At 32.9% G+C, this 16648-nt stretch overlaps 1 protein-coding gene across 1 annotated transcript in view; it reads left to right on the plus strand.

Moving 5' to 3' along the window:
• LOC145680652 (uncharacterized) overlaps positions 1-11589 on the plus strand; it is a 407115-nt gene extending 395526 nt beyond the window's left edge. The window contains exon 4 of the mRNA XM_081751412.1: positions 11331-11589. Within this exon, the coding sequence (XP_081607538.1) occupies positions 11331-11574 (244 nt within the window). The 3' untranslated portion in view covers positions 11575-11589. The remainder of the gene's footprint in view (positions 1-11330) is intronic.
• The last annotated feature ends 5059 nt before the right edge of the window (positions 11590-16648 follow it).

Raw genomic sequence — 16648 nt, forward strand, 5'->3', positions numbered from 1 at the left:
TAAATTTTTTTAACTGTATATAAATGTTTTTTTCCTTTGTAAAAATTGCATTGGAGACAATTTTTAAAACAAAATACTGTGATACATTCGTCTCAACATTCACATGGAATAAAAATATGCATTTACGGAAGTGGTTTGATAAGTAACTTTGTTTGGTATTAAAGGAAATAGTTTGAGTTTCTTTAATGTACTTTATTTCTCGACATAGTGTCCTCGAAGCTCAATGCATTTGCCCCAACGTTTCTCCAGCTTCACGATTCTTTTGCGGAGATAAGCTTCTTCGCAGCTTTCAAAATTCTCGTTTACTTTCTGTGCGACCTGTTTCATTTAATTCAAATTTTCGTCCTGCCAGGAAAGTTTTGAGAATAGATGGTAGTCCGAAGGAGCTAGGACTGTGAGTACGCAGAATACAGAAGTATTTCAAATCGCAACTCCAGCGACAAACTTCTTCTGTGCTCTGAAGTGAATAAATGCAGCACCATCTTGAGCGAAGTTTTTTTCATATGTAAACTATTATGGAACATGAAGTGAATCCGCTGAGTTGAAATGCTTGTGGCTTCTGTCAATTTGCGCACTTTCACTCACCTGTCGGCTAAAACCAAATCATGGACTTTATCGATGGTTTTGCGTGTCGTGGCTGATTTCAGTGCTTCAGAACGTGGTGGATTTTCAATATTTGTTCTGCCACGCTTAAATTCATTTATCCAAAGTCGAACAGTTTCATAAGAAGATCATGAGACACCCAACGTGGGTAAAAACTCTCTTATGTATTTGCTTCGCTATTTTCCCTTCCATTGAATTACACCACAAATTTCAATTTTATCCATTTTTCACCGTTACTCGAAACATTTTTGTTTAAGCAACTGTTAAAGAATTGCTGTCAGAATGACCTGAGATCACATATTATTTATTCATAGAAAGGAAAGTTTATGACTACATAACAGATGACGTTAGCACCATCTATTAGTACGTGAACCAAGTTACTTATCAAACCACCTTTGTAACACATCCACATATACACGAAGTGATATGTACACTCACGTCCAAAATTATTGTCGCGTGTCTATAAATATGTTGTTGTAGGAATATAATTTGATAACCAATTCGCCCGGTATTTCTTATAATGTTAGTATGTGTATAATCAGCAAAGATATGTATGTGGCAAATTTCATATCAAAACAGCAGTAAATAAGAACAATAAAACGAAAATAAAACTTTCTTGTCCATTTAGCAACATTTTGTTTTACTCATTCTTATTTTCGTATTTATAATTCTTTTCCTATGAAATTTACCACAAATATACATTTCCCGATTATACCCATAGTATCAGTATTAAAAGTACACTGCAAAATCATTATCATATTATATTCTTACAAGAAGACAGTTATAGATATGCGACAATCATTTTGGACATGAGTGTACCTAGTATAATTCCATGGCATATTTAATGTAACTTTTTGGAAAGGTATCTTTGGTGACTAGCATTTTCAACTATTTGTTATAATATTTATAAGTTTTTCTTTAAAGAGTAAAGAGAAAAAACGTTTTTTTTATTTCTTTTCATTTTTATTACTTCTTTAAGTGATTACAAAAGTTTTTTGGTTTACATATTTTGTTGGGTTCCTGCAAATATAATACTAATTTTGCTATGACAGCAAATATACCCTCTAATGATTTTATTTCTTTTGATTCAACTCTTAAAATTATTCAAAGAAAAACGTTGAATGTTACAAAAGTATTTTACGTATGTTCATTATTTTGTCATCCTTGCAAGGAAATGTTAAAGATTTTGCTGTTTTTTGATATTAAAGTATGTAACACTACATTAAAACATATATTTTATTATAATTACTAAGTCATGCTTATGAAACGTATTTCGTTTTTATTATCATTCCCTATAATATTTTGTGTAAGAAAATGTATTTATTCGTATGCATACAATATTTCATTAAAAATTAATTTATCCAAATCTTGTAGCGTGCTCAAAATGTATACTTCCGAACCAGTGTAATGTGTGCACTCAGTGCGTCCTCAAGAACATTTTTCCAATTTGAAAAGTTTAAATAAATATATTTATAATGTGGCTGAACTAAGAAATGTGTGTTTCAAGATGGTGCATTCTTCATCTAGAGGAAGAATTAAAGAAAAAAATCCGGTTATAACGAATACATTAAAAACGTATTTGTTAAATATATCATATCTGTCATTATTCCTCTGTAGAAAGGCACATTCGATACTACATTTGAGAGCTGTGATCCGGAGTGTACAAAGCCACACATCTTCTTCTTCATTGGTGAAGAACATGGAAATTTTAACTTTTCTCTCCCTTGGGAGAGCTGTTTTATACTTTGATAAGGTCTCTTCTTCATAAGTGCATCTAGATATTCTATAATTGGTCTTCCTCTTCCTGGTTTTCCTTCCACCTTTCCCTCTATCAGCACAGTGATCCAATTGGAGTGCCGAATAAGATGGCCAAGCATGCTGTTTCTTCTTTTGTGTATTATCTTCATGATCTGTCGTCCTTCTTTAGCTTCCTTTAGTACGTCCTCATTCCTTTTCCTTTCGGTTCATGATATGCGCAGCATTCTGCGCCAACACCACGTTTCAAATGCTTACAGCTTGGATATTTCAGATTTTCTCAATGTCCACGTTTAAGCCATATATAAATACACGAAAATAAAATGAACTATATGAACAAGGATTAGGAAATATAACAGGAACTCAGAAATCTTGTATATCTGACTGATCTAAAAAAAATTATCAAACCAATGTAAAACAGAGGAAGTATATGTATTCTCCTAATTTCTGAAACACTGACAAATTTCTACAATATTATTAGTGTTTAACGAAAAAAATTTCGAAAGATTAGACATATACCAATCAATAGATTTCTTTGAGATAAAGAAAATGATATGGGCGAGTGTGTAAGATCTCATGCGTAGTTTTCGAGGGAATCGAGAAAAATTATTTTTGTTTCGTAAACCTAAAAACGATGCTGTGTGCCATAAGCACACTACCTATTAAGATAAAATTTTATACTCAAATATACAGTATTCAAACTTTTATAATTATAATATTAGCAAGATGCTAGTATACCTAGGTATAATATGGTTATTGAGATATAAGTGAAAATTATGATTATCTCTAAGATTTTTATTTTCTTATTTAATTATAATATTGTGCAAGGGTGAGACATTCGATACATGAATTGATAGAACACATCGAGCTGATCAAAATGAGATGCTTGAGAGTAATTCTTATACATGGTTGTGGAAATAATTGAGAGAAACGAATATTTATGGGATCAAAAATATGTCGTTCGTTGTCAGTGTATTGAATTTGATAGTTTTTATTCCACTCGAATAGATTATTAATTGGATTTTTGAAAAATGTACACTGTTAAGCAGCAGATTGTATGTAGTTCGATTTCTCGTATCAGTAACACAGTCTTAATTGAGACACAAATACTCCTAACAGTGACGCAGATATTACTTTTAAATAAAAGAACCAAACCAACCCAAAATTAAAATTCACACAATTATTACCAGATTATCACGAAAGTGTAAAGGAGGCATTCGTAACCATATTATTCAAAAAGTTAATAACTGTATTATTACTTTTAAAAAAAAAAAATCTTAGTACGGTACTGATATGCATAACCAATTCATGATGATTTCATCAGTAACGTATGTTAACGTTTGAGAACATGTCCAGGCCACGCTGGCTTCAAAATCCATACAGTCCAAGATGTTTGCATGGGTAGCTCAAGAAGACAATTTGTACTTATATTTCGCTTCAATTATTTGATAAGCTTTCGTGGTTATATTTTTCTCTTAACTCCTTTTGTCCTATATTTTGCCCTGTTCCTATATCTGTTTGGTTATTTTCTTTATCTTATGTAGAGATAAGAAAGGCTTCGACGACAACTTCTATTAGTAACCGGTATCATTACCAGGTTACGAGATTTGAAACGATAAGAAGGGCTAGAACAACCAAATTGGCTCTCAAGTAACTCTAAACACATAATTAGGAATTGAGTGAGTAAGCCATACCGGAAGAAGCCTAACCAGGGCTGCAAAGGCAGACTCCCGAATAATTAGGCAAATTTAATAAGTCAAGCGGTTTTTAAAATGGCTAACCTAAACTCAGTAATTCTTCTGGAGAGAACTCAAACTCATACTTTAGGAAACTTAAAGATACAATAAGTATAAGCAAATGGCAGTGTGTATTAGGTTGTTTTATGTACTTAAGTGCATCACTGTATCCTATTCCGTGGTCAGATCTGCAGAATAAGCACACAATACTCTGTCATGTTCACTGAACACTGTCATATACCAAGTTCCGCAGTTCGAATCTCTGTTTCACCGTAAATGTCAGCGAAGTTAGACATATATATGCCGGCAAAGTGGTTGAAGTGGATTAGTTTCTTATTTTTTGCAGCCTGGCATCGAGTTGTGGCGTCCCGAGGTCTCAACGTCACTGCATACATACTGAGGGTCTGGGCATCAAGCGAGTTGTGTCCAAATTCTGAGATTAGACCGAAGGTCTCCTAACATCCTCAAGGTCGTAATGAAAATTGTCTTACAAACGTCCCGGAGTCAAGTCAATTTAAAAACACCAACGAAAGAACAGCAGTAGAAGTGTCAAGAGAAATTCTCTTTGTCCTATATATCGATGTTAATCGATGGTCGGTAAAGATTTTTCTGATCCGTTTTGGCGATTCGTGATTGATTTTGTTTAGCAGCATCGATTTGCACAACGTATGGACGTTCGTTGATCTTTGTATTTCCTGTCAGTGTTGGAGCTTCAATTGTACATTGGGCTGATTGACTTAGCAAAATTTTCCCGTCGCCATGAGTTTGTTTTCCCGTTAAGATATTTAGATATGCTAATGTTTGAGGGCACATTCAGGTCACACTGGCTTCAAAATCAAGACAATGCAAGATGTGTACATGCGTAACACAAGAAGACAATTTGTGCTGACAATTCACTTCAATTATTTGATAAGCTCTTATGGTTACTTTTTTCTCTTAACTTTTCCTGTCCTCTATTTTGTTCTGTTTCTATATCTATTTGGTTAATAATTCGCGACTCTTTTCCAAGTACTTTTCCTTTATCTTAAACTGAGAGGGGAAAGACTCCGACGTAAATTTCGCCCGAAAAAACACACCCTCAAAAGTAAGTTACTCCTTGTGGATATTTCCACAAAATAATAATAATAATAATAATAATAATAATAATAATAATAATAATAATAATAATAATAATAATAATAATAATAATAATAATAATAATAATAATAATAAAGACTTAAGCCATGTTAGGGTTTAGTTTGATATTCACTGTTGGAAATTTCCATTTCGAAAAAACAAAATAAAGTGAAAATAAAACTAGAGCAAAGCAAAGAATAAAACTTGATTTTATCCGTGTTGGTCCATTCCAATGTGTTTTGTCTTTAGTTTATTTTCATTTTGTTTGCGAAATTTGAGATTACATAGAATTTCTTTTAAGTGAATTCTAAAGGCAGGAGGTTATATTACGATAAATCTACGAACTTGAACAGCGATTTGTGAAAACAAAGAAGTGAGTATGTTTGATATTATGCTTTAAGCTGTGTTTGATGTTATGCTATGAACCTGCGTTCTGCACTCAGACTTTAATAGAAATTAGGTCACACCATTTATAACCGCTTATACGCCACAGTTCATATATGTGTTCAAATATTTTAATTATTGTATATTAGCAATAGTTACACTGAAACATACACCAATCTCAACTTCTAAGTCACTATATTTGATCATAAATTACTAATTTTACATCACATTTCAAAACCATACATCTAAATGTCATGGCGATTCTCTCAATTATGTATTAAAACATCTCCTTGACAACCCTTTACATCACTATAGCGACGTACAAAAAATATATATATCAATTCACAGATATTGCTTACATTATTTCTTTTTTCTTCTTCTATTTTATGGAAAAATGCTTAAGCACTGCTGCCCTGATTACGAACGAAACAAAAATACGTTATCATTGTACATTTCAGATGTATTACTTTAATCTCTAAGAAGGAAAATATCACATTCCTCAAAAAAATCACGTCAAATTATCTATTATAACACTCAAATTTTGTACCAAAAAATCTGTCAGGAAGGAATGACGTTTTATATTTACTATCAATATAATTGTTGTCTACATTATTATCTAGAACACTTCTACACTGAAAACACTACATAGAAACACTGAATTTTCGGACCAGACGGTTCGTCGTCAAAACTGAATATATATATATATATATATATATAAGAGATACCTTGTGTTTCACAATACCTTACATTTCGATTGCTGTAAAGAATAAACGCGTGGAAGAGAGAGAATTATCTATGTTGGAAGAGAATTTCAAGAGTAAAGTACTTGTGAAATGGAGATATGCTCCTAAGGGATGTTACTGCATAGAAATCTACTATAAGTCTGGAAATATTAAAAATAGCTAGTCATATGGATAAAGCAGCAATGGGAGAACAGTAAGAAAAATAAAATGGCGTGAGTGAAAAATTTTGAATAAATAAAAACGGTATCCATCACTACCATTGCCATTATTACTCTTGTTAATTGAAGACGAAATACAGTGAGAAATGGAAGAAAGAAGAAGCAACACGTGAAGGAAGAAGACCTTTCACAAACAGTTTAAATCGAGTTCTCGATTAGCAAAGGGGATAGACATTTATGCGTGTTTTCATCTTATTGTGACACAATCAGAAGGAAGAGAATGATTTTGGATGGATTTTTTAAAAATTAAACCTTGGAGAGTTAGCAAGGTGAAGTTGTAATAGTCTGTTTGCGAGTAGGTGCAGGATTTGAACAACAAAGAAGAGTAGAGAGGGAATTTTAGGAGGCAGATAAGATTGGAGTAATGACAATTGATGAAGTGGCGGAATGATAGAATTGTCCAGATTTTGAGGCACCCACAGGTTAGATTGAACTTGAAAATAGATTTTGACGAAAGGCTTTCAAAATTGCAATCTAGTGGGAAACGGAGTGTACTTGTACCAAGTAACAAAGTATGTGGCTTGGTATATCTCTAGTAGAGAACTTAGGACGTAGTTTTTTTCCCCTGTTTCTAGTGATGAAGCCACCTAAATATTATTGGAAAAGCAAGTTTCACACGTTTCTGCAAGGAATGGAAGCTAGAATAGTACTGTGTAATGTTGTGGCAGACGCAGTATTTCATTAAGGGACATTCAAGCACTCAATGGCATATCCTTTTATGACACGTGTGATCTTTTAGTATGTTAATATAATTCTATTTTTCCATAATGTCTTGTGTAAAGAGGGGAATAAACCCGAACCCCCTCTTGTGTACACCACTGGCTTTAAACCAAGTTCGAAATATATTGTTTCTCAGATAAAGATTTTTTTTTCAGTTGCGTTAATGTTGAAAGAGCATCCACAGTTGATGGGTGCTGACAGGATTTTAGATAATTTTCTGGAATGGTAGTGAAGCCAGTCCAGACTCCACAGATGGTCACGCGTAAAGCTGCGAGCATTTTATGTGGTAAGAGTGAGAACATCTTTTTCAGCAGCATTTTCAAAATGGAAATATTGATTGAGCCCGAGTGGAGTTGTACCTACAGTAGTTACCTTAGCCAATTTGGAGCACCATATCTTCACCAGAAATTTAGCTTTGAGATCTATATCATTTTTATTAGTAGTAGTAGTTTTGAAAATTAATAATTTCGCCTTATATTCAATAATTTCGCCTTCGTTGTAAATTTACCAATATACTGGCAGTTTCAACATAGCAAATGAAAATTGTATAAAGTTCGGTAAGTACAATATATATCAAAATGTCACTGATTGGAAGTATGTGATTTAAATCTTTCCTAGACAAGACCTAGCGACGTAACTGAGAAGCAACTGGGCATGTTCCCGTATTTTACGATTTGTAAAAATACAGTAAATTCCCTTCACATATTTCCTTAAATTATATTTTAGAACTTTAATTTTCATGTTTGTATGAATGTACATCGATTTCCAAGTCGTTACTTGTTTAGTAGACCAGAAATGAATTCCTGTGTTTCGTATTTATCAAAACTTGTTCATGGTATCAATCTCCCTCGAAATTTAGATCGTGTTAATTTCAGAGGTTTGGGGTATTGAAGGAATAGAAACTGAATAAAATGTACGGGCCACTGTACTAAACTTTCTTGCTCCAATTGCTTAAACTAAATCATATTGTGCTGCAACTATTAATGAAACATTTTCTTGTGAAATACGAATAAAATTACCTGCCATTTTCGAAAACTTCGCCTGAAGAAAACTCATCTCCAAAAGTAAATTACTCCTTGTGATATTTTCATTTAAAAAAAAAAAAATGATGTAAACCATGTTATGGTTACTAATAAAATATTGTTCAGAAAATACCAATAAAATCGCATGAATCGCATTTGAGAGAGAGAGAGAGAGAAAACTCATCCTCAAGAGTGAATTATGCCTTGTGGATTTTTAATAAGAATTAATTTACTCGTCAATGCAGAGTTATTAATGAAAGCTCTATGTAGGAAATATGAATAAAATCACTTGAGTCGGTTTCGAGAAAATCGTTAGGAAAAACAAATAATGAACTATGAATAAAATCGCCTGAGTTTTTGTGAAAATCGTCTGGAAAGAACTTGCTCCCCCCAGAATAAACTACCCTTCATATATTTTTCCCAGAAAAATTATTTATACTATAGTATAGGGCTGTTAAGGAAGGTTTGGTATTTGAAATATAGACAAAATCGTTAGAGCCGTTTTCGAGAAAATTGCTTTTTTTTTCGGGAGTAGGAAGAAAATGTGAATAAACCTTAGAGAACCTTATAAAAGCTTATAAAGTTTATAATTTAATGGGGATGCGGTAAGAATAGCACGGTCCCTAGCCTCTAGCCGAGTGATTATGTTTACACCGGAAAGAACGGACGGACACACATTTAAAAAACACTTTTTCAGCATGAAGGCGTAAGCCTGTTGAAATCTCGAAGACGATTTTGTTCGCGATCACATACTTTCTTCTCTCCAATCGTCTCTCAAAAGTAAATGCAGCTTGTAAATACAGGTTAAACAATTGTGACCTATTAGGGGAAACTCTCATTCAGAGATTCGAGTGTTCTATTTTTTTTCACTTTTATACACCAAATTATACGATCTGTTGAAATAATTAAATGCTTCAAGACAGATTCTATTCTATTGAAATATAGTTTAAAATTCTGAAACTCAACGTAAAACAGATAAACGCTAGCCAAGTGTTCTGTAATATAAAACTAAGATTATGGAAACATCCAGTTTTCGGTATCAAGTTTTCAAAAACTTTCTTGAAGGAAAATTTGTAATTATTATAATTTTAAAATTCAGAAAGTGATCTACTGTTCCGTTTGACAATAAATATGAAATTTATTATTAATTGGTATGATAGAATGCGTATCTGTTAACAGCAAATTAAAAATTTTCTCACGTTGAAATTTTTAAAAGTACATATTCTGAGAACAGTTTCGAGGCACTGCTCACCTCTTCTTCAGTGCATCTAAAGAAAACTTCTTATATAACAGTCACAATATATGAAATGCTCTTTTTATCCATCGTGTAGAATAAAAGTGATGTGGTAAATTTATAGTTCGATATAAAGTTTTCTTTCCTTTCTATTTTATGGATAATGAAAAGTCCTTTGTGTATATACTTCTGCGTAAGTACACAAATAATAAGCACTCAATTGACAGTCTTCAACTAACATTCACTTAATGGTATTGAATTGTGAATCACAGCAAACAGATTAAGTAACATACATCGACAGATCTTTTATTTGCAACTTGAAACATATATACACACACATTCAGAAAGTACCTCCAGTGTAGTAAGATTTGTGAATAAAAGCTACGAATCAACTTTTCACTATTCTCTAGAAATCAACTTTTTCGGTCTAGGACCCATATTTCAAAGAGATGGGTAACAGACTGCGATGAGTTGAGCAACTTATATTTGTTTATATATATATGATATATATATATATTTAATGGTATTTAATGTACTTTGGGAGCTCTTCATCCCCAATGGGATCTGTGTGAAACACAGTGAAGGTACTGTAATATTATTTGTGGATTTGGTATGTACACTAGTTTCGAAAGTGTCGTTTCTTGAGTTCGACATTCGTATCTAAGAAAATGCAAGTGTAAAGAAAACGCCAGATGAATTTATCAACAAATTCAGTTTAGAGATGCAGGAATTGTTTTATTATCTTCTTTGATTCAGTAATTTTTCCCCTACAAAATGTTTATTTCCAGATCAAAATATTTTCGCGGGTCCCAGTTCAGCATTCTAACGAACGTCGAAGATTTTCCAACCTGAAGTTGCGACAAATCTATCAAGAAAAATCAATCTGCATCTCTTTGAGACCGGATACAGGACTTTTGCCTCATTTATTATTACATTTTTCGTGGGGTTATGATTGGAAGAGAATCGTCTGTAGTTCGAAACAAAAATGGAATGTAATGCATTATACATATTCTGAATGTCGCTGTTTGACTTTGATAGATCCAAACTCCAAGAGACCCCGGGTAAGCCCTTGCGTGAGGAAAGTAGAATGATCGTTTGATGAACTGTAAGTTTCTATGTAGAAGCATTATTGTAAGATAAAGATGAATAGGTTTTGAAGAAATTTGGGTTCCTGCTTCTAGTGCTCACCTCATTATATTAGACTAATAATACACCATCAGGTGTCTAGAGTATCATTCAGATAAACTGTACTAAGTCCAAGAACTAAAAGAATCATGTTTATAACAGAGAATGTAGATGCTTTACTCTAAAAATATCTTTGCTAAGCAGAAATGAAGAAAAGCTTTGTATGTATGGCAGAATCCATACACATTCATTTTTCTTATTATTCCCTTCTTCTTCGTTGATTTAAATAGTATTCTAGCTAGTTTCGAGTTCTTGGTAGTTCGGAGTATTAAATTCAGTGGCGTATTTAGGATTTTGTTTCGGGGGGGATATGCACATTCTCCTGAGTGTATATATACTGGGTCTATGTAGGTATCGAGTTATTATATATACTACATATAAATTTATCTACTTCGGACGGGGGCCTTGAGCCCGATAGCCACCCCCTAAATACGCCAATAAATAAATTCTAAAAGTTACTAGATCGTGCACTTGGTGTACTGTTTTTTTTTTTCGTGCAAATCAATAGATAAAACATACTCAATTATGATTTTGTGAAATCTTTTAAGTATTAGAAAGATGGTTAATGTTTATTTATTCTTCATTTAGAATGACGTTTTTCTTTTACTTTTCAGCTTCCTCTCTGATTTCGATGTAGAAGAAAGTGAGGTGGACGTGGTAATAAATGAATTTAATCCAGTTGACAACAGCCGACAATGTACATATTGTGGAAAGATGTTTGGATTTCCTTCCCAACTCGCAAGACATTTGCGCATACATACTGGTGAGCGACCTTTTCCTTGTCATGTGTGTGGCAGAGGATTCAAAATAAAACATCAACTGAAGAGACATCTATTGATACATGAACCGAACAGATAGAACATATTCTAAATACTGTACAAAATCTCAATTTCATAGGTCCAAATTGCCAATAAAATTAGTTAACATGTGAAAGTCTTTCAATAAATAGATTCACTGTATGGGGCTTGAGATTTTTCTTTTACAACAGTTATATAACTACCTAGAATCACACGGTCATATTAAGTGTTCTAGTTAACAACATGGTAAATCATAGTTTTTATCAATATTATTCACTATATTTTTCACTTTCATTTTCATTTTCATTTTAATCCTCCGTAAGAGTGATGCTGATAGGGCTGTGTCAGTCTTGTAATACAGGTCTGGAACTGATTAAAAATATAATTTTTAAGTTTCATGTATTATATAATTACAACTGCAGGGGATAAATTTGAGGTAACAGCACTAGAATGTGTCAATGATTCTTACTACTGGTCTCTTTGTTTCGTAATGTTTTACGGAACTTTAAGTGACATCTGTAACTTGTGAAACGGATCCGCTGCGAAGACCTGATTAAGTAGTTGAAAAGTTTATTATTCGTAACAATTTTCAAGTTTTTGTTGGTAAATTTACACGCACATCGCTTATTGGTTACATACATTTTTTAATTCAGTGCTCAATGAGTTTACTTTTTTCTAAAATAATAAATTATCCTCATAGTTTTTGTAAATGGAACTTCTAAAACCGTAGAAAAACATATTAGTTTCATTTAAACTTACCTGATAATAAAACCTCGGATAAATTATGTTTCTTTCAAAAAGCTGACTAAGGGGTGACCCCTAGACTTCTGTAAACATTACATATTCTGCTGCACATTTGTATTTTGATCCGAAACAGTTATTCTTTTTATTCTTTTGCTGGTAATACTTTCGCGTTCTTCCATTTATTAGCAATTCCTGGCCCAAATGCACTGTTTATTATTGTTATTTTTTTTTTATTTTTCGGCTCACTGTGCAGCAAGTTCCAGTTGAATTCGTAAAGAAAAATCACTTGCAATTATGTGTTTTCCACAGTGAAGTTTCATACGATTTGGTTTAATTTTGTCCCCTTACTGCCTCTTGACTGTCTAGGTACACCACCTTCTTTGCTGAACATGTACATAGTTTGTGACATAAGATGCATACCCTTAGTCCTTTTATGTGTTGTGTTGCTAAGGTGAGTTTCCAACCAGTCCGATCAATAATGAGTGAGTCCGATCAATAATGATGACTTGTGAGCATTTACGTTAAGATGACGCAGTGTATCTATATTGGCTACTGGAGTTATTCTAGATGTGCAGATGCCTACTTTTCTTTTAACCATTTGCCTAATTAATGATGGAGACTCTGAAATCTGTGTTTAATTTAAGCAAATAGTTGTAGAGGAGGACTGTCAGTTAACAATATTGCCGCAACTAATTTCAAGTACAAATTTTCATTTCAGTTCGATTTCTGAAGACCTAAAAAGAACAACTAAACAAGGAATAATTTACCTGACCGAAATTTACAAACTCATTAAAAATCAAGATTGTTATAGTAAAATAAGACCATGTAGAAGAAGAAAAATATTAGGAAATTCTTCTAAAATTTACCAACACAGTAACAGCTGCGTTAGACAGAAGTTCTAACAGAGACGCAGTAAATTTAATCTCCTTATGTTCCTCGTTTGAAACTTTAGATCATATCCAGCTCATGAAAGACAGGTACCATAAATATTTGTTAGTTTATTCATGACATAGATGAAGATCATTTACAAGCAGATATAAAATCCTTCAAACTCTTGGTAAAAAGTGTGAATAACAGTGTGTAACCATCAAAATATATTCTGAGATCAACTCTAGGTTATGAGGCACTTAACAGCGTCTGTAAAAATATTAACTGTGCCTGTGCAAAGTGCTACTGTGAAAAGTTTCAACACAATGAATCGAATAATGACACCACTGAAAAGTCTAGTCGGAGGCATATCACTGGAACACTGAATGATAATTTCTATTGAAGGAGGTGATGTTCCAAGTGAAGAATTTTTAATTCAGGTCTTTGAACACATGCATCCAAAAGACAAAAGGAGGAACTATTTGTTTTAAATAATGGCTTAGTAAGAATTAATATAGATTTAATATGTATTGTAAGTAAAATGATACGTATGGTTGAAAATATATTTAATTCTCTGTATATAAATCATCTGTCATTAAATTTAACTCTATTAGACATTTGCAATAAAATGTAGAGAACCACATAAGTTCTATAAATAATAATAAGATGCAGATAATTTTGCAACTTATTACTCTAATTAAGCTTCCTGTCAGGAAAGGTATTTTGAAAAGCTTTAAATATCAGGCTTAGCTCAAAGTAAAATATCCTTGATGTCTGTTATTCATTTAGAGAAATCTCGAGTAAACTTAAAAAAAAAAAAAAAAAAAGTTCAGTTTTAAAACCATAGTAAATATCGGTTTCTACGAAAAAATAGAACGGGTATTTGAGCCACTCTCGCGATATCATATGAAAATTCTACAAAAGTATTAGAGGATTTCAATGCGAAATTAGGAAGAGAGAATATTTTCAAATCGATTATAGAGAATTAAAGTTTGTATAAGGAAAGTATAATAATAACAATGACCTTAGACTCATAAACTTTGCAACATCCAAAAACATTATCGAGAAGAATCTTGAACTTCACCAGACGAAAAAAAATAGATAATCAAATTGATCGCGTTTTAGTAAATAGAAGAACATAGTCTAGAATAATTGAGGTTCGGTCGTTCTGAGGAGCTGTGACACCGATCACTACCTGGGAGCGGCAATAATGAAAGATAGATTAGCGTTGGATAAAGGAAATATTTAACATCTGAAAACAGATGTTTAATTTAAAGAAATTAGAGGAAAGCCATGCGAGAAGGGAATACCATATTGAAGTGTCGAATATATTCTCAGTTTTAGAACGTCGGAGTACACTAGTGTTGAGGATACTTGGGTATTCTTGACAAATTGATGATATTTGGGAAATTGAGTATAGCTTTAAAATTCCAGCAAATGAAAAATTCTGGCACGCGGAAGTACTTAGGAACAAACTATGATTCGACCAGGAATGCATTAACCTAATAGAGAAGAGAAAGTAGGCAAAATACGTTGGCTATAAAAGTCCGAACGATACAACTACACAAAATTTCGTTGACATCAGAAACTTCCGAAACTTTCAGAGCAAAGAAACGTGATTTTTTGAAACCTAAAATTAACGGATTTGAAGATAGTACTTTTTTTGAAAAAAAGAAAAAATCTGGGGTATATATAAGGGCATCAGCGAATTTAAGAAAGGCTATTGACTTCGCTCTTATATATAAAAGAAAGTCAGCAGAACAATTCTAACTGATGCAAATAACATCTTGAACAGATGGGAAGATTTCGTGAAGAAGTTCGTGTTCGTGAAGAATGTTCGTGAAGAAAGTGAACTGCACATAGCAGAACCTTATATTCCAGAGCCTAACCGAACAGAAGTAAAAATCGCTAAAGAAATTAAAGAATCACAAAACTACGGGTGGAAGCGAAATTTCGGCTGAATTAATTTTAGCTGGAGAGGAACGAGATACACAAACTCATTCTCCTTATTTGGAACAAGGAGGAATTGTCACAAGAGAGGAAAGAATTAATCATTATTTTAATTCACAAGATAAACGACAAAACTGATTGTAGTAATTATGGAGGTTTTTCTTTTCTGTCAACACCTTATAAAATCCTCTCAAAGATTATATTAGATTGATCCCATATACAGATGAAATTATTGGAGATTATCAATGCAGATTTAGGCGAAATCGATCAACTATCGACCAGATATTTAGCATTCGACAAATGCTCGAAAAGAAATGGGATTGAAATACCGAAAAAGCTAGTTAGATCAATTAAGATGTGTTTAAATGTCTCCCAAAGTAAAGTCCGAGTAGAATCTTTCTTGTCCACAAGCTTTCACATTGTCGCCATTATTATTAAACTTTGTTCTGGAATACGATATAAAGAAAAGCAAAGACAGCAACCAGAACCTAGAGCAGAATGGTATTCACCAGGTTATGGCGTACACTGATGATGGTTATCTGATAGGGGATTATAGGAGAACAACAGAAAGAAATACAGAGGCTTTATTAAACGCTTGCCGGGACTGGGTTTAGAAATAAATGCAAAGAAAATTAAATACATGAAAATTCGCCGGGATCGTAATACTGCAAATTATGGATGCGTTAAAATATCAAATAATACTTTTGATAAAACGGATACTTTCAAATATCTATGATCCATATTAGCAAACCAAAATCATACCTACGAAGAAATTAAATATCGAATAGGAACAGGGAATTCGTGTTATTATTCAGTTCAAAATATTTTGTCGTCGCAAATTCTGTCGAGAAATTTGAAGCTTAAAATATACAAAATGATAATCATGCCTGTTGTGCTTTATTGTTGTGAAACATGACCGCTTACTTTGAGGAAAGAACTCAGACTGAAAGTATCTGAGAATAAAATCGTGAGACGAATATTCGAACTCAAAATGAACGGAAATGGGGAATGGCAGAAACTTTACAACGAGGAACTGTATAATTTATACCGTTTACCAAACATTGTTTGGGTCATCATATCTAGAAGGCTCAGGTGGGCAGGTCATTTAGCCAGAATGGAAGAAAGTAGGAAAGTTTTCAAAGTTTTAATTGAAAATTCAATCGGAAAACGATCATTAGGGAGACCTAGGCGTAGATGGGAGGACAGTATTAAGATGGGTCTCGCAAAAATAGGAACACAAAGTAAAAACTGGATCTAGTTGGCTAAAGACAGAAGTCAATGGAAAGCTTTTGTGAACGCAGTAGTATACGACCGGGTTCCATAGACCATAGAGTTAGTTAGTAAATATATCCTTAACTTAATTGTGATTGCATTATAATAAGATGTATGATATTTTTATTACTAATGAATTTATTTAGTAATCACTTGAATACGTGCGCATTTTCTTCGTTTTTTTCCCAGAAATAAGGAGAAACAAGGTACTAAAAAACTTAACAAATTTTTAACTCGTATTAAATATGGAGTATCGTAGGATAAAACTTCTCCCATCTTCATTATTTTAAAACTGTATGGCG

The sequence above is a fragment of the Thermobia domestica genome, chromosome 3 (assembly GCF_964235325.1).
Source record: "Thermobia domestica chromosome 3, izTheDome1.hap1.1, whole genome shotgun sequence".
Classification (NCBI taxonomy): domain Eukaryota; kingdom Metazoa; phylum Arthropoda; class Insecta; order Zygentoma; family Lepismatidae; genus Thermobia; species Thermobia domestica.